We start from the raw sequence: 22,567 nt of genomic DNA on the forward strand, positions 1-22,567 counted from the left end.
TCCCCCAGCATCAGGGAGCTGGTGCTAGAACCCCACAGGGGGAGTCAGGGACCGGAGTCAGGGTCTGGATTTGACTGATGGGCTGAGACTGGCAGGGGGAGGAAGTGGCACCCCCTCCTGTCCAGACCTCAACTCCCAGCTCACTCCTGCACACACCTTTCTGCCCAGTCCCCATACCTGCTCTCTGCTCCTGAACCCTACCTCCTGCCTAGCCCTCCCACCCCCAGCCCACTCCTGCACCCTCCCTCCTGCCCAGATCCCACACCACAAGCCTGCTTTCAGGCAGCCCCTTCTTTACACTGAACCCCTCATTTTGGCCCTACCTCAGAGATTAGGGCGGGTCCCACAAAATCTACTAAACTGGGGTCCCCTAGGTTCTGGTGTGCAAGAGGAATGTGCAGAGAGTCTTTCTGCTGCTCACTCGGGGGCCATGTCAGTGAGGGCTTTGTTGTTGTTTTTTGGGTTTGGCTTTTCTGCAGCCCCCGACTGATTTTTCTGTGGGTCCTCGATCCAGAAAAGGTCACCTACCCCTGCCTTAGACCCTTGCAAGTCAGTGTGACTGTGCTGTACACCGGGCTGCTTTGCTTGACGCCGTATCGGCAGGGACTATGGGCTCCACAGATTGTATTTGCTCACCAGAGTGGTGCACAGGGAGATCTCCAGGGAATGCCTCAGGAAACGGTGTTAGACACTGGCACTTTTGTCTCCAGGTCAGTAGTATGAGCCGCTCACTGTATGCAGGTGGCCATGACAACAGTGGAAATGATGTGGCCTCAGGCAGATATTCGTAAAACAAATTTAACTCCTCAAACAAAGATTAACCAAAGGCCTCGTTTTATGATTGACCAGCTCAAATGCATCCCAGTAATAACATCCATTCTAGAACATGCTGCTGCTAGATTTTTCTTCCCTCTCTTTCTCTCTCTCTTGTCACCTATTAAAATACAAACCTTAATTGCATTCCCTTCCTGCTTCCATCTCACACCATCTTAAGACAAGTTGCTTGTTAAGGGTTCATACAGAACAGAGCTTTTCCTGCTATTCTACTGCCTCAGCATTTCTTCTCTGTCACTCCCGGGAGTGACAACAGTCTCGCCTACAAAGCCAGGAAAAGAGAGAACCTCAAGAATTTCCATCATATGTAAAATATCTCAATGGAGAGCTCAAGAAAAGTAATTTGCACAAACTAGCCTTCAGGCAGCTCAGAGGAAGGCAATCACGCAGACGTCCAATGGCTCCTCTCTGGCAAACCCCCAAAATGAATGCTGAGGGCAGCCCCCTACTGGCATCCGGTACTCCTCGATCTCTGATGAGGATGGGAAGCCGACGGGAGCATGTGCTCCCTTCAACCTCCCGCAGTGTAGATGTAGCGGCTAGGCTTACAGTAAGCCAAATCCAGGTGTCGTGTTAGGAGGCACCAAGATTCAGAGGGTGAGGTCTGTCAGATAAGACCTAAAATCAAGGTCATGACGGTCTGGTTATCAGCTCTCCTATGGCACTTCTGTTGGGGGGAGGAGGGAAGACATAACCAGCATGGAGAACCCCACGGGTCTGACCATTGGGAAGGGGGCAAAACTAGAGGTATGAGCCCCAGTTTCCGTTTGGTTAATTACATGGCACTTACCAAAATGTCCCTGTGACTTCATGTAAATTTGCTCATTTTCTCCCCCTGTTCTAAAGCTACTGGTGCAATTGTGAGAGCTGCAACTCACCTGTGGGTGAGGAGAAGGGTCTTTACAAATGCGCCATTTTTGTACTTTCCCAAGCACTTTGTTGCTTGCCCAAGGTGCTGTGTCAATCAGTGTATAATACGTTTGCTACACTTTCCCAGCTGCATAAATTGTATGGCCCATGCTGTAGGGGAGATCAGACTAGAGCAGGAGTGGGCGATAATTTTTGATAGGGGAGGGGCCACTCTAGGAATTTGGAAGGTGGTCAAGTGCCGCACTCTTCCATGATATTAATGAAGAAGATGCAGGGTCTGGCATGGAGACTGGGTGCAGAAGGGAGCTTGCGGTATGGGATTGAGGTGCAGGGGTTTGGGCTGAGACCTGGGGCAGGTGATTGGGGTGCAGGGTCTGGGAATGGGTATGGGTGCAGGAGGGGGCGGTGGGTTTGGGTTATGTGGGGTAAGGGGGCAGGAGTGAGGGAGACGAGGGTTGAGGGGGAGGGACTGGGACGCGGCTGGGAGACTTACCTGGGTGACTTCCAGCCAGCAGCCCAGCAGGTTTCCAGGCAGGCTTCCTGCCTGCCCCACCCAGGCACTGGCTTTGGGGCCATGTGGGTCTGTGAATAGCTACTAGCCTAAGGGAACAGTGCTATCTGTGCTTCAAACAGGCAGCTCCCATTGGCCAGAAACCAGCCAATTGGATTGTGCTGGGGGCAGAGTGCAAAGTCTCTCCTCCAGGGGCAGATGAGAGTTTTGCGGGACCCAAGGCAGAACAATTTTGTGGGGCCCCCTTTTGAAGAAAAAATAGAAAAAAAGCGTCAAATGCACAAATTGAAGGCTATTTTCAAATTAAATGTGAACTGGGTAAATTTGATAAAAACTTAATTTAGTTGGATAATTTTTATTTTAATTATATTGTAAGTCATTCTTAAACAAAATTCTGCATTAATAATTACAAAATTTCATTTGTATTTAAGTCTCCTCCCCTCCTACCTCACTCTCTCTCTTCTCCTCCCCCTCCTACCTCTGGGTATGTCTACACTACCACCCTAGTTCGAACTAGGGTGGTTAATGTAGGCAACTGGAGTTGCAAATGAAGCCCGGGATTTGAATTTCCCGGGCTTCATTTGCATGTTGCCCGGCACCGCCATTTTTAAATGTCCGCTAGTTTGACTCCGTGCCCGCGGCTACACGCGGCTCAAACTAGGTAGTTCGGATTAGGCTTCCTATTCCGAACTACCGTTACTCCTCGTGGGCTGGATAGCTACAGATAGAGCATGGCCAAGCCCAGAAGTCTATGCAGCAGGGAAAAAGCCTGGCAGCACAAGCCTGAATCGGCCGGCACAGGTCAGCCACAGGTTTGTCTTTGCTGTGTAGACAGACCCTAGGGGCCTTGTGGATTGAACAGGACTCTCTCCAGTCTTCTCCAGATCACTGTCTCTGTCGCACACACTTACGTTTGTGTCTGCTCTGCTGCTGCACAGCAGTGTCTCGACGGATAATCCATGCCAACAGGCCTAGTGTGTGCCAGCAGAAAGTGGGTGCGTTGCTGAATGAGCTGTGACTTGGATTGTTTGTCTCCTCCCAGTTGCTGTTTCAGGAGACAAACCCAGGGGTTCGCTACCAGTACACGATCCGAAGGGAGTCGGACCAGGACAATGAGATTCAGCCGGCAGAGTTTCTCTGGCGATACGGCTCCTGGACTAAGTGCACTGCCACGTGTGGGACAGGTGAGTTTGTTGACCTTTTTGTGCAGTGTTCCGATTGAAACCAGTGGCTTTGTACTCATACTACTTTCCACTAGTGAGTGGAACAGAGGTGATTCTTATAAAGTATTGCAGGCACCTACAAACCCAAAAGTTCTGGTACGGCCCATCTCGTCTGAAATCAGTTTGATTAGCTAGTCCACTGGTCAGATCTGTCTCCCCCTAAAATATTTGCATATTCGTTGGGGGTTACCATCACAGTTAAGGTCCCAGAATAGTCCAGTTCTCCGGGGTGGCCTCTCCCATAAATAAGTCTGAAACATGCCACTTCTGGCCAAATCTATATAAACACTCGTTTAAAGGGAATAATTCATTTGTGCCCCATTTTACAGCACTACCTAGGACAGTGTTTCCCAAATGGTGTTCCGGGGAACCCTGGGGTTCTTCAAAATAAAAATAAGGGTTCCGCGAGAAAATTCCATTACAATAACATTTTATAATTTAAAAAATAATAATTAATATTTAAGCATTTATGAATTTTATTGCAAACAATTGTCATTTGTGTTGATCTCATGACCTTGTTTAGCATTTGTTTATTATTATCCTTATTTGTGGTCTACTTTTTCAGTTCCATATATAAGACGCTTATTAGGGGTGCCACAAAATTCTTTCAAGTTTAAAAGGGTTCGTGGCTAAATAAAACTGGGAAACACTGACCTAGGAAATACACCTCAGAACAATTTGCTGGCATAAGAAACTCTTTGGTCTTCGGTTTCAGTGGGTTTGTAACACAGAAACAGCTGCTGGGGTCATAAATATCCAGACCCCCTGCTGAGCTCAGGCTCTATCAGTTCTCCCCTCTAAACCTGGTGTCCTGTTACCTGGCTGGTTGCCTGGCGATTTCAGGGCCTTCAGGTTGATTCAGACAAAGGCGTTTCAGAGACGCTGAAGAACCTCACATCGCCTGTGTTTGCACAATACGGGGCTAAAAAGCAATTTCAGGCATCTCACAGAGGATCAGACTTGGGAGAGTCTGGAAATGCCTCATCGCAGCAGATCCTCAAAGTATGCAGGGCAGAGCTCACACTGTTCCGTGATCTAGAGCCGGGATTCGCCTGTCCCCTCCCCAGCATCAACAGGTCAGATTACCAGTCATCTCCCCTCAGGCTGCCTTCCATTCCCTGCACACCTTCCTCCCAGGCTTTCTTTTCCCTCTCAGTCCCTCTCTTTCAGCAGCCTGGCCCAGGGGTGTGTAATGGCCTACTCGCTGCTAGCAGCCCCCTCACGGCCAGGCATGGCGTCGCCACTCTCTTGCTGGGCTAGCGCCTCCTGCCAGTGGTCACGCCAGCACCAGAGCTGAGCTGGTAACTCCATCCTGTGGCAGGACACCACTTTTCCTGCACCCTTTCCAGTCCCAGCTGTCCCGAACTAAACATCTGAAAATGTCCCAACCCTAAACAAAAACCCTTCCAGCCTTTCTGGGACTTTTCCTCAGCCAGTCTTCAGCTCAGCCTGCTGGTCTCAGGCACCCACACAGACCCCCAACACCTGTGACTGGCCGTGGAGCCCTGTCCCACCTCGGCTCTCGGGTCCTGGCCAGAACCCTGTCTCAACCAGCTAGGTCTGCTCTATTTCCAGTGTGTCCTGGGCCACTCCCTGCCTCTCTTCTCAAGGTCCCTGCTGGGTCTCCCAGGCCCTTCCATGCTCAGTCAGGTTATCTCTCGTTCCTCCTGACTGGAGAACCCTTCATCCTCACAGCTTCCTTTCCAGCTCTGAGCTTGCCTCCTGCTGACTATGGGTCCTGCAGGCACATAGCCACAGGCTTCTCATATGCAGGAATTGCCTGATTCCGTTCCTCCAGCCCATAGGATTAGCTGGTTACAGTTTGGTTCCTGGAGTATTTTGGGGCCAGGAGGTATTGTCCTGCAGCAGAACTCCTCCCAATCACGGCCCCACCTCCAACATCACCATGAGGTGGGGTCCTAGATGGTCACTTCTTGTGCCGAAAGCTGCCCCTTCCGATGTGATCACTTGCCCCGTTGGCTCAGGTTGGTTGGGTGCCTCGAAGCCTGCAGTGCCCAATAGGGATAAGCCTAGTAGCAGTGGCAGGAGCCAACTTCCTCCATGGAAATTATTATTTACTTGTGAAATATGTGATCCTGGGAGATCTGGCTTCTAACCTGGAGCGGGGTCCAAACAAGGCTGGCAGAAGTGCAGAGTCCAAAGGAACATGCAAAGTTCCCTGCAGCCAGTGAACTCCCCCTTGGTCCCACCGGTCCGAGTAGGATTGCACAGTGAGACACGGGGCATTTGGATAAAGCAGTTGGCTAGAATTTACTGCGATGCTTATAGTGTCCTTCCCCTGTTAACTGGAACCTGACAGGAAACAGGAGTCTGTCTGGGCCAAATCCTCACACCCCCTCCAGCTGATTTGATAGTCAGCAAGGGTTGCCAGTCCAAAGGAGATAGAAGGCTGCCTTACAAGGGAAGCTGAGGAGTCCCTCCGAAAGAGAGTATCCTCTGTTAAGGCGTGGCCAGCTCCACACACCCCCTACACCTCACTCTGCAGATGAGGCAAAGATGGGGCATTCCAAGGCCAGGATGGGATGAGGCACCATATTCTTGGGCCCCAAGGCCTCTTTAGGATGAGCCTGGGGATGTCTGGGCCACTGGCTAGGCAAAGTGAAGGAAAGATGTCACCTTTCCTCACCCCTTCGTGGCAGTGCTGAGTGTAAGCTCGGTGCAGCGGCGGCTAAGGCTGAAGAACATGTTTGGATCCCATGGGCTGTGGGAACAGGACTATGAGGGTGTGTCTAGACTACATGGCTCCGTCGATGGAGCCATGTAGATGAGTTTACGAGACATAGGAAAATGAAGTGGCGATTTAAATAATCGCCACTTCATTTACATCAAAATGGCCACCGCGCTGTGCTGATCAGCTGTTTGGCTGCACAGTGGGGCAGTCTGGACATGCCGCGGTTGACAAGGGAAGCCTTTACCAACCGCTCCAGTAAACCTTATTTCACGAGGCATAATGGAGTGGTCGACAAAGGCTTCCCTTGTCGGCCGTGGCACGTCCAGACTGCCCCGCTGTGCTGCCAAACAGCTGATCAGCACAGCGCGGTGGCCATTTTGATGTAAATGAAGCGGCGATTATTTAAATCGCTGCTTCGTTTTCCTATGTCTAGTAAACTCATCTACATGGCTCCATCGACGGAGCCGTGTAGTCTAGACATACCCCGAGAGTAAAGCCCAGGGGTAAAGGGCAGATTCTGCTCAGGTTTTGGTGGAGGAGCTGGTAAATGACATAACTGAGATCAAGGCCTCCACCAAGGACGTTTCATGACATCCTCATTTGGCAGACACCTTCTCAGCCCCTTTCAGCAGGGACATAGATCAGAAACATCATGGACACTCCTGTTCCCAAGCTAATTTGAACTCCTGGTTCGCTGCCTTATGCATGACATAGCAACAAACGCATAAAGCGCTCATCTCCCCTGAGGTGGCAAAGAGGGATTCTGCATCCCTTTTACCTGGCCCAGCAGCAGCCTCAAGCACATTTATTACTAGTGGTTCCCCCCTGAGCCTCAGAAGTGTGGGATAGTAAATCATGGATGCAAAGCAATGTTTTGCCCCAACACCTGTGTGGGTGCAAGAGGCTCAACCCCTCCACTACCCCCCCCAGCACTAGCCACTGACCCAAGAATCCCCTGCACCTAATCTCCCTAGTGCCAGCCTCCCACCCTCAGAGCTCCACAGTACCAGCCCTCCCCAGTGCCAGCCTCCTGTTTCCAGAGCCCCACTGCACCCAACCCCACACAGAGCCCTCCCCAGTGCCAGCCCCCAGTTCCCAATATTAGCCCCGTCCCCAGTAGGGTTGCCAGATACTTTCACAAAAAATTGGTTGAAGGGGGAAAAAAAAAGACCAAACTTATTGAGCAAAAAAAAAAACTTGCTGTGCCTTTAAATTCCTGTGCTCACTGCTTCCCTCACCCCCGCAAGATGCGACAAGGAGAAAATGTCCCCGCCGGCCTTCCGTCTGAGAAAAACAGACAATACTGGACATTTTATATGTCCGGTATTTTTGGTTTTATTTACCGGACAGAAGACACAATTACTGGACTGCCTGGGCGAAAACCGGACACCTGGCAACCCTAGCCCCCAGAGGCCCCTAGTGCCAGCCCTATCTCCAAACCCCCCCATTACTAGCCCTGCCCCCAGTGCCCGCCAGTGCTAGCCCTCTGCCTCTTAGAGCCCTCTGACTCCCCAAGCACTAGCCCTCCCCTCAGAGCCCCCAGTGCCTGCCCCGTTCCCCTCAACTAGCCCTGCGCTGCTTCCCAGCTGCCAGCTGCTCTAAGGCTGCCGCGCTGGGCTCTGCACATCTCAGAGGAGCACTGCCCGCCTCTCTCAACATCTACGGTGGGAGCCCTGACCCCCAGAGCCACTGTGGCTTGGCAGCCAGCTGGGCTGAGGACCAGAAGTTGGGAACCACTGGTGTCACTAGCCAGTCCCTTCGCTCCGAATAAACTCACACAGGAAAACAACAAAAGACAAAAACACCTTGTCGCCTGATCAAAGCGATCACCCCACTTCTGAGCTTCCCATCCTTGTTCTCCAAGGGAACCCACCAAAGACAAGCCTGGGAATTTAAATTCATAACTCTGCTAGACACTATAAACCACAGATTCAACAGAGACTCTGGTTTTATGGCTCCTTACAACATACCCAATGGCCTGCTAGCCCTTAATTGCATCTCCTATAACACGTGTAAGCCGTTTATGCTTGACAGTCTCTCTCAGCTTGTATTTGGCTCAGCACGGGTTTTCCTTCCTCCCGGCCTGAAGAAGAGCTCTTTGAAACTCTAAATATTGTCTCATCCACCAACTGAAATTGGTTCTGTAAAAGATATTATCCTTCCTACCTAGTCTCCCTTGTATCCCAGGACAAACAGTAGCAAATATACATTTGACAGTGTTAATGGCACTTGGTCAGGCTTCCTGTAGACTACAACACCCAGTGAATTTCTAAACCAGCAGAGTAACAGAGCCAACGTATCCCGGAGTTAGAAGAGTCGGGGCCAGAGGGTATCTTGAGTTTTACAGAACTACTTGACCAAAATGAGGAAGGTTGAACTTTGGAGTATTTGTTACAGAGATGTAGCAGATACAGCAGAGAGACATATTCATGTCTTTGAACCTTAGATTTCTTTCCTATTATCGCATGGCTCCCTTGGGAGGTTGAAGCTTTTGAGGTGTGTGTATGTATGTGTGTGGTCCTCTTTATCGCTTCGCCAGCCTCCCAGAGGCAACAGAGCTCTTTGTTTTGATTTTACTCCATAAACAGAAATGAGAAGACTGTCTCTTGTTTGGGCTTTGGCCTTATAATGACACATTATCTTCCTTTCTAATTGGTTTTGAGGGCGAGTGGCGACATTGCATGGGGCTCTTGTGAGAACTTTGATCTGAACTTTTTTGTGTGGCTGCCTTGCAAAGAGGCTCACACTTGAATGTACAGTTTGCAAATGAGAAGCCTCAATATCCCCTGACTGTCATCCCTTGCACCGCTGCATTACTGACGGCCTTATTAAGAAGCCTTGCTAGATTATAATGCGTTATTTATTAGAGTCAGCATTTCTCACTGCTCAGAGATTCAGTGACCTGGGTACATGGAAAGCTTGTGGAAAATCTCACACGGTTTTCCTCTTTGTCCTTCACACACACAAAGCTTTTGTACGTCCACTAATCCCTGTGGAAAGTCATTAGAAGCTGAAACACTGCCTAGCATATGTTCAGCATTTGGAAAGGACATACTAAAACCTGCCTTAATGATCAGCTATGTGAGAGAGCTCACCAGATCCATTCTTTCACTGAATTTTATGTTTTCCACTTCAAGGCGCCTTCGTTCTCCAAAGAAACATTTATTTTCCTGTTCTGCAGTGGAGTCTTGGAAACCTCTGCTTGGCAAGGACTTGTCCTTGGGATCAGCTGTGAATGTTTCTAAAGTCCACAGAGCCAGTTCTTATAGCTCCCCGAGACTGGTACCTTCAGATGAATGGACAGCAATCTCAAAGGCACACATCTTGTAAATATTTTTGGAACTTCCAAGTAGTGATTTCTCTTTTCAGTAAATGTAAAAAGGATCTGACCCAAGTATGTAAAGATAAAGGGGTTTAATCCTCGCTCCCACTTCAGGTCATGGGAGATTTTTGCCTTTATCTTTAGGAGCATGTCTACATAGGAAACTATTTTGAAATAATTAAAAACGATGTAATAACTCCCGAAATAACCAGTTCAAACTAGCATGTCCACACTATGGGGAAGCCTTGAAATTCGTCCGAGGCAGGCTCCGTTAATGTGGATGCGCTACCTCGACTTAGAGCCCCAGGAAGGCCTGGGGAGTAATTATTTCGAAATAGCTGCACTGGAGCATCCACACTACCGCTATTTTGAAATAACTATCTCAGAACTAGCTTTATTCCGTGAGGACAGTAGGACTACAGATTTCAAAATAAGCAGCCTGTTATATCAAAATAACAGGCTTGGTAGTGTGGAGGCTCCGCTCGTTAATTCAACCGAAGGGGGTTATTTTGAAATAAAGCCTTAGGGCAGACCAGGCTAACTGGAACAGGGTTGGTAGTTAATATGTGTGTGAATGCATGTGTGTGTTTTATACCCAGATACACATACTGAAAGCCATGAAGAAGATTGCATATCCAACACTCTAAGGATGCTTTTGCCATCTGAGAAAACTTGTTAATATAACCTTAATGTCCTGTGCCAGAAACCCTGCACTGAGTAGTTATATAACAACTTAACCCCAGGGAAAGGCTCCACATAAGACCCCAGTAGTCAGAGGCTGGTGTATGCCGTGAAACATGAGGGGTCCTAGCATGTCTCAAGACATTTACACTGGATCTCTGCTTCGTTGGGACTCGTCCTTCATTGCTGTATGATAAAGGATTAAGATAGGAGAGAAAACTTAGCTCGCTCATTGTTATTTATAATCCATTTCACTTTAGGATTTGCTTGCTTGTTTCATTTACCATGTTTCAAAATAGATGGGGAGCCTATAAGATGGATTCACAACTACCCAACCTGCCCTATTGAGATTCTTCTGATCCTATTTACAGCAGAGTGAATCAGGAGTCACTGTGTTGAAGTCAATGGAGCTATAAAAGCAATGTGAAATCAGAATCAGGCCCGTGGATTTCTGTGGGAGGTGGGGGCGGGGAGAGGGCATTTGTTACTGCCATATATTGCTATCGTATGGCTGCAGTCCCGTCTGCCCTGAGGAATGGGCAGAACCTGGTCGTGCATGTCGAGGACCAGAGCAGGCACTGAGCTGTGAGTCAGAGTTACTGTCCTCTCCCTTCCTTGGCCTTGCTCCATGGGGGATCGGTTCACTGGGCACCAGCTCTGCTGGACTGGCTGGTGTTTTAGGGGGCTGCGCCCCTGCCCAGCACACAGTCTGAAGGCAGCCACTCTCTCCTCTGACCACCATGAGGCCAGAAGCATCACGCCCCCCCCCCCATCTCACCCCCCACCCTCCCCGTCCTCCAGGAAGAGAACCAGGAGCAAGCATCTCTGCCACATTCCCCACATGTGGACCAGCCCCCTGCAGCTCAGGTTTGAAGCACAGCGGTGTGAGAGAGCTCTTGCCATGCCCGGTTGGTTAGTCACCAGCGCTGTCAACCTCGCACGTTTCACAAGAGCCCCGGACCCTCCACAAATCCTCACTGACAAAGTGGAGCCAAGTGGCTTGGGAGTTTCCTCTTCTCAGTAGGGTCCAGGAATTCACTCTGCCTGCCTACTTCACAGCGCCAGGTTCTTATTATTAGTCACAGTTCTCTGCAGTCACGGCAGAAGTATGTGCTGCAGGAATTTTCTTTTTTTAAATAAAGGATCAAAGCAGCTTGAGGTCCCCCTTAGCAGCGTCTCCCCACCCGTGCTGCCAAAGGGCTGCAGGAGGCTCTATAGATGATTTATCCATTTGCTGAGAGTGCCAGCAAAACAAGAGCTCATTTCTTGCCAGTCAGACCTTTTTTAGACTGTTGTCTACAGGACAGCTGTAAAAAACAATATCCAATCCCAGACGCAGGCTACCTACCCACCAGGGGAGGTGGCAGGGCTGCATGCGAGAGGTGCCCTTGTCATTCACATACGAAATGAGCCTCCCCCTCCCTGCCTTATTTGCAAGGAATCTTGGGTGCTTTTGATACACACTAACCCCAGCAGAATTAAAGAGCAAGTCGGTGGCCCACCCCCCCGTGTAAATCAGCAGAGCCTCATTGTCTGTCTGAGGAGATGTGCCTGCTTCATGCACGGGAATCCAGTCTGTCCGAACTTAATTTCTGTAGAAACCCTGTTGGGTTCGTCCTTGTTACATTCCATTGGACCCTTCACTGAGGGAGATCATTTTTCTGCGTTTTCTTTTCTGTCACTGCTGAATAGGAAACATCTGTCTGTCCCACAGAGCTATCCTCTGTCTCTCCACCTTGCCTCATGCATCCAGCGATGCCACAGTGTGAAAGATGGAAGGTGCCAGAAACATCAGTCCTGACTCTGAGGCATCAGCACGGGAATATGGCAATGGCTGCAACTTGCAAGCCAAGAGAGCACATCTGTCTTACACCAGGCTTGTTGCACTGAGCTGTTTGCACCCAGAGGCAGGTCTACAGCAGTGGTCAAACAGAGAAGGCCCATGAGGTTCATTCCTGTTAGTGGGGTATGTCTACCCTACAGCACTAATTCAAACTAACTTAATTTGAATTAGTTAATTCGAAATAAGCTAATTCGAATTAGTGCATCTAGACCTAAAAACTAATTTGAAATAGCGTTTTGCTAATTCGAACTAGCATGTCCACTTTAAGTGGACCCTGAACCGAAGTTAAGGCTGGCCGGAACCAGTGCCGACAGGGCATCAGGTTAGGACTTAGAGTGTGGAGCTGCTGCCTCAGGCTAGCCAAGAGCTGTGCTTAAAGGGACCCAAGCCCCACCCCGGACAGACAGTTCTCAGGGTTCCCCTCTTGCTTGTCTAACTCGATGAGGGACAGCAAAGCAGTCCTGGCTTGGAGGGCCCTGAGTGCCCACGCTCGGCACATCACAGCACTTGACCATCAGCCCGGCTGCACTTGCCACAGGCTGCCATCCAGAGGGGGTCAATCGGGGGCCTGTCAGGATCCAGGAGGCCCTGCAGGAGAGCTTCCACCCCGAGGAGCCCGCAGAGCCACCCCAGTCCTCCCCATCAGGGGCTCGTGCCCCATTCCTCCCTCACCTCCTTCCACTTACCCCTCTCTAGCCCCCCTTCCTGATGTAAAAAATAAAGGACACGTGTGTTCAAAAATAGAAACTCTTTATTTAACAAAAGTGGGGGGGGGGCCAGGATTAACCTCTGGGGAGACTGGGAAAAGGAGGTGGGAGAGGGGAAGAGAGAGGATGGGAGAGGGGAGGGGGAAACCTGGGAGGAGGGAGCTGGAAGGGGGAAGCCAGAGGAAGAAGGAGGAGGGGAAGTATAAAACTATGGTACGCCATATCTTCAGTACTGTGTACAGATGTGGTCTCCTCACCTCAAAAAAGATATTTTGGCCTTGGAAAGGGTTCAGAAAGGGGTAACTAAAATGATTAGGGGTTTGGAACGGGTCCCATATGAAGAGAGGCTAAAGAGACTGGGACTTTTCAGTTTAGAAAAGAGGAGACTGAGGGGGGATAGGATAGAGATCTATAAAATCATGAGTGGTGTGGAGAGGGCAAATAAAGAAAAGTTCTTCATTAGTTCCCATAATATAAGGACTAGAGGACACCAAATGAAATGAATGGGTAGCAGGCTTCAAACTAATAAAAGAAAGTTCTTCTTCACACAGCTTATAGTCAGCCTGTGGAACTCCTTGCCGCAGGGGGCTATGAAGGCTAGAACTATAACAGAGTTTAAAGAGAAGTTAGATAAATTCATGGAGGTTGGGTCCATGGAGCGCTATTAGCCAGGGGGTAGGAATAGTGTCCCTGGCCTCTGTTTGTGGAAGGCTGGAGATGGATGGCACGAGACAAATCGCTTGGTCATTGTCTTCGGTCCATCTCCTCTGGGGTACCTGGTGTTGGCTGCTGTCGGCAGACAGGCTACTGGGCTAGATGGACCTTTGGTCTGACCCAGTACGGCCGTTCTTATGTTCTAAGCTCAGGGCTCAGGGTCGGGGGTCTCACTGGACCAACTTGATTTTCATGCACACCTGCTCCTGGGTTCGCATGTGGCCTTTGGTGGCCAGGCTGACAGCTATCCTGCCCTAGACGGCCACATTCCTGTGCCTAGTGCGGAGATCGTGGACGTTGGAGGCCTCCCCCCAAACCTCGATGAGGTCCACGATCTCCGCACTAGACCAGGCGGGTGCCTGCCTCTTGCGGCCCCAGGCAGGCTCCTGGGAGCCACCAGCCTGGTCCCGGGAAGAGGCAGAGGGCTGGGTGGCAGCGGATGGCTGGCTCATGCTGTGCCAGGTGCAGGATCTGCTGGCTGGGTGCTGGCAGGCTTGCACCTGGCACAAGCACTGTAGCCAGACCGTGCCCCTTTAAGGGCATACCTTATGCTGAGCTGCTGGGTCTACTGTAGACCTGGCCTCAGAGGGTATGTCTAGACTACATGGCTCCGTCGACGGTGCCATGTAAACTAGTTTACCCGGCATAGGCAAAGAAGCGGGGATTTAAATAATCCCTGCTTCATTAAAATAAACATGGCTGCCGTGCTGTGCCGATGATCAGCTGATCCGGCCCAGCGCGGCAGTATAGATGCGGATCAGTCGGCTGGGGAAGCCTTTGCTGACTGATCCCTTATGCCTTGTGAAATGAGGTTTACAGGGTCAGTCGGCAAAGGCTTTCCCAGCCTACCGATCCGCGTCTAGACTACCGCGCTGAGCCGGATCAGCTGATCGTCAGCACAGCGCAGCGGCCATGTTTATTTTATTGAAGCGGGGATTATTTAAATCCCCGCTTGTTTGCCTATGCTGGGTAAACTAGTTTACATGGCTCCGTCGATGGAGCCATGTAGTCTAGACATACCCAAGAAAGACTCTAGCCCTGGTCTGTCTTATGTTCCCATTACTCCGTATGCACCTAATGAACTGCTGATTTATTTATTCTTTTACACCAAACTTGGGAAGTGTCTCTGTGTCAGAAAGCATGTCTCTTTCCAGTTCTAGAAGCTCCTGGGAAAAGGACTGGCAGGAACACATACGTTGATATACAGTGACCTTCTGAAACAATATCCATGTCTGCAAGGCATTTCAGAGCCTTGGGCCTTGCCGTACGTTCTGCTTTGGTTCCTGGGTAGTAATGAATTACTCCCTTTCCCAGCTAAGGACAGTGTTTAGGATGGAGCAAGACATGCTGTTAACAGGAATGCTTGTGTGAAACTATCTTGTGGTCCTATTAAATTCACTGGTCCTGCTCCATAGGTCAAAGGTCACCTCCAAGGAAAATTAAATCTGCCTGTTAGGCTAGGTTTTGTTACCGCCAGCTGCCTGCCAGAGGACAAAGCAAGCAGATGTAAAACCGGGGAGGTTATTTATTTATTTATTCGTTCATTTTTGTGACCTGCAGTTTATGGAGTTGTGGTCTGGGCCTAATGAGCGTTTACTGGTGGCAGCCTTTGTCAGCGGAGAGGCCACCCAAGGCTGCGTGAAGAAGCTAGGGTAGATGACTGATGGAGGGGTGCTCCTCTGGTGTAAATCAGCAGAGTGCCCGTCACATCACTGTGTTGATTTACGCCGTCTCCAATGCTGGTGCATATAGACATGTATGGGTGAGCTTCACAAATCCAGCCGTATGGTGGGGGAACGACTGGCGCATAGCTCCCATGCTAAGCTGAGCTCTCTGTTCTCCTGCCAGATACTGGAGATTTTAGTGAGGTTTCCACACATTTTTCATAAGGGAAAAAAACACCCAATTAGTGAATGTTCTTGAGTGTGCTAGTTCTCAATAAACAAACAAAAGTGTGAAAATGTTTCTGAGCCAAATTAGAGGAATTAGAAGCACTGGCAGAAAAATAATAAATTGGAACTCCACGAATAAACTGATTATATGGTGTTGGATGTTTGGCTGCATATGTGTTCCCTTTGGCACAGCAGATCTTGTATGAACTGCCCAATAACCACAAGATACGTTAAGGGACAAAGGCATCCAGCCAGGTTTATTGTCAACAAGGCATGGTATTAGTATCCTGCAGGCTCTCCAGACCACTAATACATATAAGCCCATGACAATGGACCAGTGGCTCAGTGAATGGCAGGACTTTCCATTCCTCCCTAGTCTAGACAAAGACACACCCTCTGAGATACATATTTATGTATTGCGTGTTAAAAATTTTGTAAGCTGCCTTGAATATTTTAAATAGAGGGGCAGGGTACAAATATTTTAAATACATACATACATACATACATACATACATACATCTTTATACCCTGTTAACAACAATTATCTGCCCCTCTGACATAGCTACTGTCCCCTGATGTCACTAGTTATCACCCATCACCTTGTAGATGCTGGTTCGATCAGAGCATCTCTGTTGCATACTGTCATCCTGACCTTATCTCTTAGGAGGGGCCGGTGTGTTCCTGTTATCCTGCGGAAAAGATTTTGTACCATCTTTGTTATTAGAATGTTCTGCTATCAAAGCCTCTTCCAAAAAAACTATCGAAAAAAGGTATGCAAATTGCGGAGCACAATTTGTATACCTTTTTCTGATAGATCAGTGTAGTTTAGACAGAGCCCCAGTTTTTTTCAATCTTCCATCACGTGTCATGTTTTCTAGACCTTTAATCATTTTTGTTGCTCTTCTCTGGACTTTCTTCACATCTTTCCTGAAACGTAGCACTCAGAACTAGACACAATATTCCAGCTGAGGCCTAATCAGCACAGAGTAGAGCAGGGGAATTACTTCTCCTGTCTTTCTTATAACAATATGTATAAAGCATCAAAAGCTATCAATGCTTTCAAGTTAAGAAACACTTCAGCTTGCTGAATGGTGCAGTTCCCTCCACCTGCTGAGAGATTGGCTCACAGCTGGAGGGGTAATGTTTCAGCTATTTATAATTGAAAGGAAATGAAGTTTGTCATACACAATGTTGTCATAGGTAATAATGAACAACATGCCCATTGCAGGAAGAGTCAGCAGGAGATCTTGCTTATCCTTTCACCAGATGCTTCCTATTTGAGATAGTCAAGGTTACGAATAAGTGGTTAGATACATGTTTGTTCATGCAAACACTTGTATTAAAATAACCTGGAGGGCTGAAAAATTAAGCAAAACTCCCATGGACTTTGTGAGGCCCAGTATTTTGTCTAGGGAAAATTACACACACACACACACACACACACACACACACACACACACACACACACACACACACACACACACACACACACACACCCCCCTCTCCATTGGAGTAATTATCATTTCAGTATGTTACATGTGTGCCTTAATAAATGTGTTAGTCTTTAAAGTGCCACTCTTTGTTGTTTCTACCGGCATTGTTTCTCAGTCTCCACTGTTCAGAAATGCTTGGTTTGGAGGCAGTCACTTTGTGCCCCCACAGACAGAAGGGGCTGTGTGCCATTTACCTGATTGCTAAACCATATTGCACATGGCTTTTCCATTAGTGAAACCTGCATGTTGCACAGTTAAAAGGAGAAAGGATCAGTCGACTTCTTTGTGTGCTGGAACTTTAAAGTAGAATGGGCTCTCTGATGGCTGCAAGTGGACTGTGTGCAGATGCAGACTTCAACAGAGTGAGCCACTGTGGTAATTCTCTTATGGAGACTTTATACTGGTTCTTTCTTCCTTGTTTTCCTTAAACAAAATAAAATAACTAGTCCTGCTTTGAGTGCAGGGGACTGGGCGAGATGATCTATTGGTCCCTTCTAGTCCTACACTTCTATAAAAAGTCAGTAGGAGTGAGAAATGTATTCCTCACACTTTCAGAATGGATTAACATACCACATGGAATCTGACACGTTTCTTTCTTTTTTTTTCTTTTGACAGCTAAAAGTTTACAAGCTCTGTCCACCATTGATCTATAGGTTTCTGAATGGAGTGCCCTAGCTTTGATCTAAAAGTCTGAATCTAAGAATTTATCTCATTCTAGCTAAACAGATAATACATCTTACTTCCCAGGGGAAAATTGAATATTGCCTGCTATAGTTTTTTTATTTTAGAGATGGATTGGTACTATTTCTAACCCTCCACCTCTATGCTGCACTGACTATTGGGAGATGTGAGTCCAGGTTTCTTTTCTGCTTTTCCAGCACTGTGCAGTTCCAGAAATCTGACCGTGATAACATGTCACATATTGGGTTTCCTCCTGCCCTTTTCACATACGTGGACAATGCAAGCATTGTTCTGCCAACAGGTTGTCCCAGTGCAGATGAGTGAAAGAGTGAGCAAAACTGAGTGGCTGCTGAACAGAAAGTTGACGGTTTGTGAGTTTTGTGATTTGTGTGAAAGATTCTGGGCAGGCATCATGGACAAACGCTGCAGAAACAAACTTTTCAAGTAGTTTAATTTTAAAAAAATTCATTCCTTCTTAGTAAGTCAGGTTTACACAAGGGCCTCCTGTAACCTGCTAGCAATGGATTTTAATGGCCAAACCACCTTGGGAGCTAATGAAATGCAAGTAAACCCACACAACGCATGTGCCTGATTGATGTTAATGTAGCTTACTGTTTTAAAGGATCTATTGTGGGTAGTTAATTGTATTCCTCCTACATTGTCAGTATTATTCTCTTTTTTTTTACTTTTTATAGGCTCCTTTTATTTGGCTCATTTAAAATTGGGAGTCGAGGGAGGGAGGTGTCTAGCAAAGGGAAAGCTCAGACAAAGGCATTGGTTGTTAATTCTTTACGGTACGTGCGGTGCATGTGTCTGCCTCGGCGTGCTGCAGTCTGAACCTGACACCTGCTGACCTCGGGCCCAACTTGCTTCATTCCAAGGCCACTTAATTACAGCATTCCATGCCTCCAGCCTCCTCAAAGGGGGGCAGCTGGGAACTGCTCCCACAGGTGTGCAGCTCAAACGCTCCGCGCGTGACACGGCACAGCTATTTTCGGGCTTGCCCGACTGAACCCCTGCTTGCCGCCTCTCTCCGTCTCCAGGTGTTCAGAGACAGATTGTGCACTGTGTTGAAAAGGCAGCTGGGATAGTGGAGGAACGGTACTGTGACTCGTTAACCCGACCTGACGACAAGCAGAGGACGTGTAGCGAAGAGCCCTGCCCAGCCAGGTTTGCTTTCCTTTGGTTTTCCACCTTCTCATTCTCCTCCACCCTGGGCTGCTCTCACAACTTTAGCGGAGGGGCAGGAGGGCTGGTGCAAATCAGCATCCCAAGTCAGTGGAGCGACAGTGGCCTGGGGGCTCCAGGGTGCTGAGTCTGACTCTTTCCACCCTGGCCTCTGGTAAGGAGTCTGCCCCAGTCCTGCAACTGGCTCCACACATGCTCCTCCGCAGAGCCTCTCTGATGTCCCATGTGAACAGGAGTTTGCTGCTTGGGCTGCAGACGGAGGCTCCAAGGTATTGAGGTGCCTAATTCCTCTTGAAATCGATGGATGATGTTAAGAGTACCCAGGCCTGAGCTCCTTTGGGTTTAGACCTTGCTAGAAAGGGCCATGAACTCTTACGCTGCTCTGGAGAGAACGGTACCTCACACAGGCGCCGGCTTTCCAAAGCGCTGGCTGTGCTCGACCCCCCAGCTCTGCTTTAGGCCCCACCCCTGTGCTGCCCACCCACTTCTGACCCTGCCCCTGAGCACACTGCGTTCTCGCGCCTGCCCTTCAGCTCCCTGAGCGCCTCAAACCGGCTGATTGCAACAGGCTGGAGAGGCAGGGAGGGAGGCGGAGGTGCTGATCCACAGACAGGGCTGTCCCTAAGGAGGGAGCGGGGAGTGGGGCCCAGGACAAAGCCCCCACACCCTAAGCCCTGCTTCTGCCCTGCCTCTGTCCCCCCCTCCTTGCCCCCGCTTAGCCCCCACTCGATCCCTTCCCGCAAGTCCTTCCCCGGCTCCGTCCCACCCTGCCTCTTCCCACTCCTGCTCTGCCTTCTGCCGCCCCCACTGCAGCTTGTCCCCAACGTTCCCTCCCCTGAGCAACGCAAGCCGGGGGATGACCAGGAGGCCTGGCGTGGGCGGCAGCAGGGTCGCTCTGTTTCACTGTGACGACGGGAATTATAGTGACCAGGCCCCAGCCCGCACCACTCCCCCAAGCCCGCGGAAAGCAGAGTAACCCAACTGGGAGATGGCCGTGGAGTGGGGAAGGCTGCTGGAGCAATCCCTGCTGCCAACCCCGGGACTCCTGGTCCTCCCGCAATCCATCTGGGGCCCCACAGATGGGATTGGCGCAAAGCTCAATGTGGAGGACCACTCTGTCCATAGGACAGTTGAGGAAGCTGCCCGAAGGTCCCCCAAAACACAGGGCCTGGGGCAGCTGCCCTGAACTGTCCTGTGGACAGGATAGCTCAGGCTATGTCTACACTCCTCCTACAATGAGGAGTAATGGTAGTTCGAATTAGGAGCTTTAATACGAACTACCTAGCCCATGCCACATGTAGCCGCAGGCAGGGAGTTTGAACTAACGGGCATTTAAAAATGGCGGTGCCTGGGAACATGCAAATAAAGCCCGGGATATTTTAATCCCAGGCTTCATTTGCAAGTTTGAATCACTACATTAGCCACCCGTTCAAACTAGGGTGGCAGTGTAGACATATCCTCTGTCTGCAGGGCCCACCAGTGGCGCTGGGGAGTGGGGAGGTGCTGACCGGTGGGTGCTCCGGCCCTGGAGTTTGTGCCTGTGACAATTTATGCCGCACTGTACAGCAGATGACCTCAGGCACCGATCCTGAATCCAAACACCCTGAACTTTGGGGGAGGTTGAAATGGAAAACCTGATCAGGAGCCATGTTTCCCTAGTGCCTCCTTTATAGATGGACCTCGAGACAGAAGAGCAAGAGAGTCTGCAAAAGTCCCAACTAACCTCGGAGCTTTGCAAATGGCTTCTGTGGTTACAGCCGTGCCTCACGCCGGGAGCCCACTGCCCTGGCAGATTGGCATGTTTAAAATGCAGGTCAGAACGTGGCACCTCGAACGCCACATGATTCTCCGTGTACTGCAATACCAAGGAGGAGGGATCGTGCCCGCTTGTGAGCAATAAGCCTGCGAATGTGAAGGCTCACATCAGCTCCCACCTTTTCCCCTTTCATTTCCTAGGTGGTGGGTTGGTGAGTGGCAGACATGCTCTGCCACTTGTGGCGAAGGTGGGCTCATGAAGCGGACAGTCCTTTGCATTCAAAGTGTGGGGCTCGATGAACAGCGGGCTTTGCTGCACACCGAGTGTCAGCATCTCTCCAAGCCAGACGCCGCTGCGCCCTGTCACAGGGATATCCTCTGTCCTGCTCAATGGGCCGTGGGCAACTGGTCTGAGGTGAGAAAGTCAAAGGGTAAAGAACACAGGAGTGTCAGTTTCTTGGGAAACACGAGGCTCTAATGGAAACACAGTGACTCTAAGGCCATGTCTTCACTACTGGGAAGACTGACACTGCTGCAATCAATCTTCCAGAGTTTGATTTAGTGGGTCTAGTAAAGACCCACTAAATGGAACTCAGAGGGCAACGTAGCTGGAGTTGTGTTTCTTAATTTGACCTTCCAGGTAAGTATAGACAAGACTATAGGCCAGGTCTACACTAAAGGGAGGTCAATGGGAGCAAATGCTCCTGTCGGCTTCCCTTACTCCTTGCAAGGAGCAGGAATATCGGCACCTATGGGAGCACCCTCTGAGTTCGATTGAGTGGGTCTTTACTAGGCCTGCTAAATCAAATTCTGAAGATTGATTACGGCAGCATCAGTCTTCCCCATAGTGAAGACTAGCCTTAGAGCAGCAGTTCTCAACCACCGAAACTGTGGCTAAGGAGTCTGCAAAAGGTTGTCGTTACCATAGAACAATGGTTTTCAACCTATGGTCTGCAGACCTGTGGTGGTCCTCAGACAACGTCTAAGATTTCCAAAGGGGTCTGTGCCTCCATTTGAAACATGTTAGGGGTTTGGAAATGAAACTGAGACCCACTGATCTAGACAGCTAATCCTGAATTCAGGTGGCTTGTTCCGCACTGCATTCCCTTGCAAAGCACAACAGGCCCTCATTGCCCTCTGGACAATCATGGCATCCTAAAAAATCTAGTGTGAAACACTTCACGCAGGGGCTGACTCAGATTAAAGCATGTTAAAGAGGGGGAAAGGAGAGGAATTCAGACAGAAAACTCAGGTTGGAGGGTGGGGGCAAGTGTCTAGTTCCCTTTCTAACATCACCTGTCAGACATTCCGGAAATAGCTGGAGTCCTGACAATTTAAACATTCAAATTCATTTTAATTCGCTGTCCTTTGGAGGAGCTGAAGTTCTCCAAGTCGGCTCACGTGAAAGGCAGGTTTGCGAATCTCCCCGAGACTGTTACAATCTCTTTCCTTCCTCAAATTTGGCTGGTTCCTCCATCAGAGTCTAGTGACTGCTCCCTGCTTGGTGCGAAGAACTAGAGTAACAGGAAAAAAAAGCTTCAAAAGCCCTTGACATATTTTGCAGCAGCACAAGTTTCCACCCGAGATGTGGGCAGCATCCTGCCGATGTTCTGAGCGCATTGCAACCCAGTGGGCCGGGGCAGCCGGAGAGTTTGTGTGCGCGTACGTGCTGCGGGTCTGTCCATGTTGCCTGCCACTGTCCTGTGCCATCCAGCTCCGGCTAAGGGGCTCAGGCTCAGAGACTGTTTAATTGCAGCATAGACCTTCGGGTTCAGCCGGCAGCCCAAGCTTTGGGACCTTCCCATTTCACAGGATCCTAGAGCCTGCCAACAGCTGCCCCAGGACATGGGAATTTAAAAGGCTCCAGGGCTCCCAGCCCCCACTGCTGCTACTGTGGCAGCAGCTGGAGCCCTGGACCCTTTAAATAGCCACTGGAGCCCCACACAGCTCACTCCAAGAGGCTGGTGGGGGGAAGCCAGCTTCAGTCCTGCCCATTCTGCCAGAGCCAGCCTCCCACACCTTGCCCAGGGACCTGACAAGTCTTGCTGCCCTGCCCACAAGCCTGAATCAATTGGCATGGGCCAGTCACTGGTTTCTAATTGTCGCGTATACAGCCCCTTATCCATGGGCGGTTGACTGCTCCGTACATGGACATGTGGCC

At 49.7% G+C, this 22,567-nt stretch overlaps 1 protein-coding gene across 2 annotated transcripts in view; it reads left to right on the plus strand.

Moving 5' to 3' along the window:
- The window catches only part of ADAMTS7 (ADAM metallopeptidase with thrombospondin type 1 motif 7), a 152,340-nt gene that overhangs the window by 86,800 nt on the left and 42,973 nt on the right, over positions 1 to 22,567 (plus strand). For both annotated transcript variants that reach the window (XM_075896802.2, XM_075896804.2), the window contains 3 exons: positions 3,258 to 3,399; positions 18,507 to 18,633; positions 20,608 to 20,821. In XM_075896802.2, coding sequence (XP_075752917.2) covers positions 3,258 to 3,399; positions 18,507 to 18,633; positions 20,608 to 20,821 — 483 coding nt within the window. The remainder of the gene's footprint in view (positions 1 to 3,257; positions 3,400 to 18,506; positions 18,634 to 20,607; positions 20,822 to 22,567) is intronic.

The sequence above is a fragment of the Pelodiscus sinensis genome, chromosome 14, assembly GCF_052426305.1.
Source record: "Pelodiscus sinensis isolate ZL-2025 chromosome 14, ASM5242630v1, whole genome shotgun sequence".
In the NCBI taxonomy this organism is placed as follows: Eukaryota; Metazoa; Chordata; order Testudines; family Trionychidae; genus Pelodiscus; species Pelodiscus sinensis.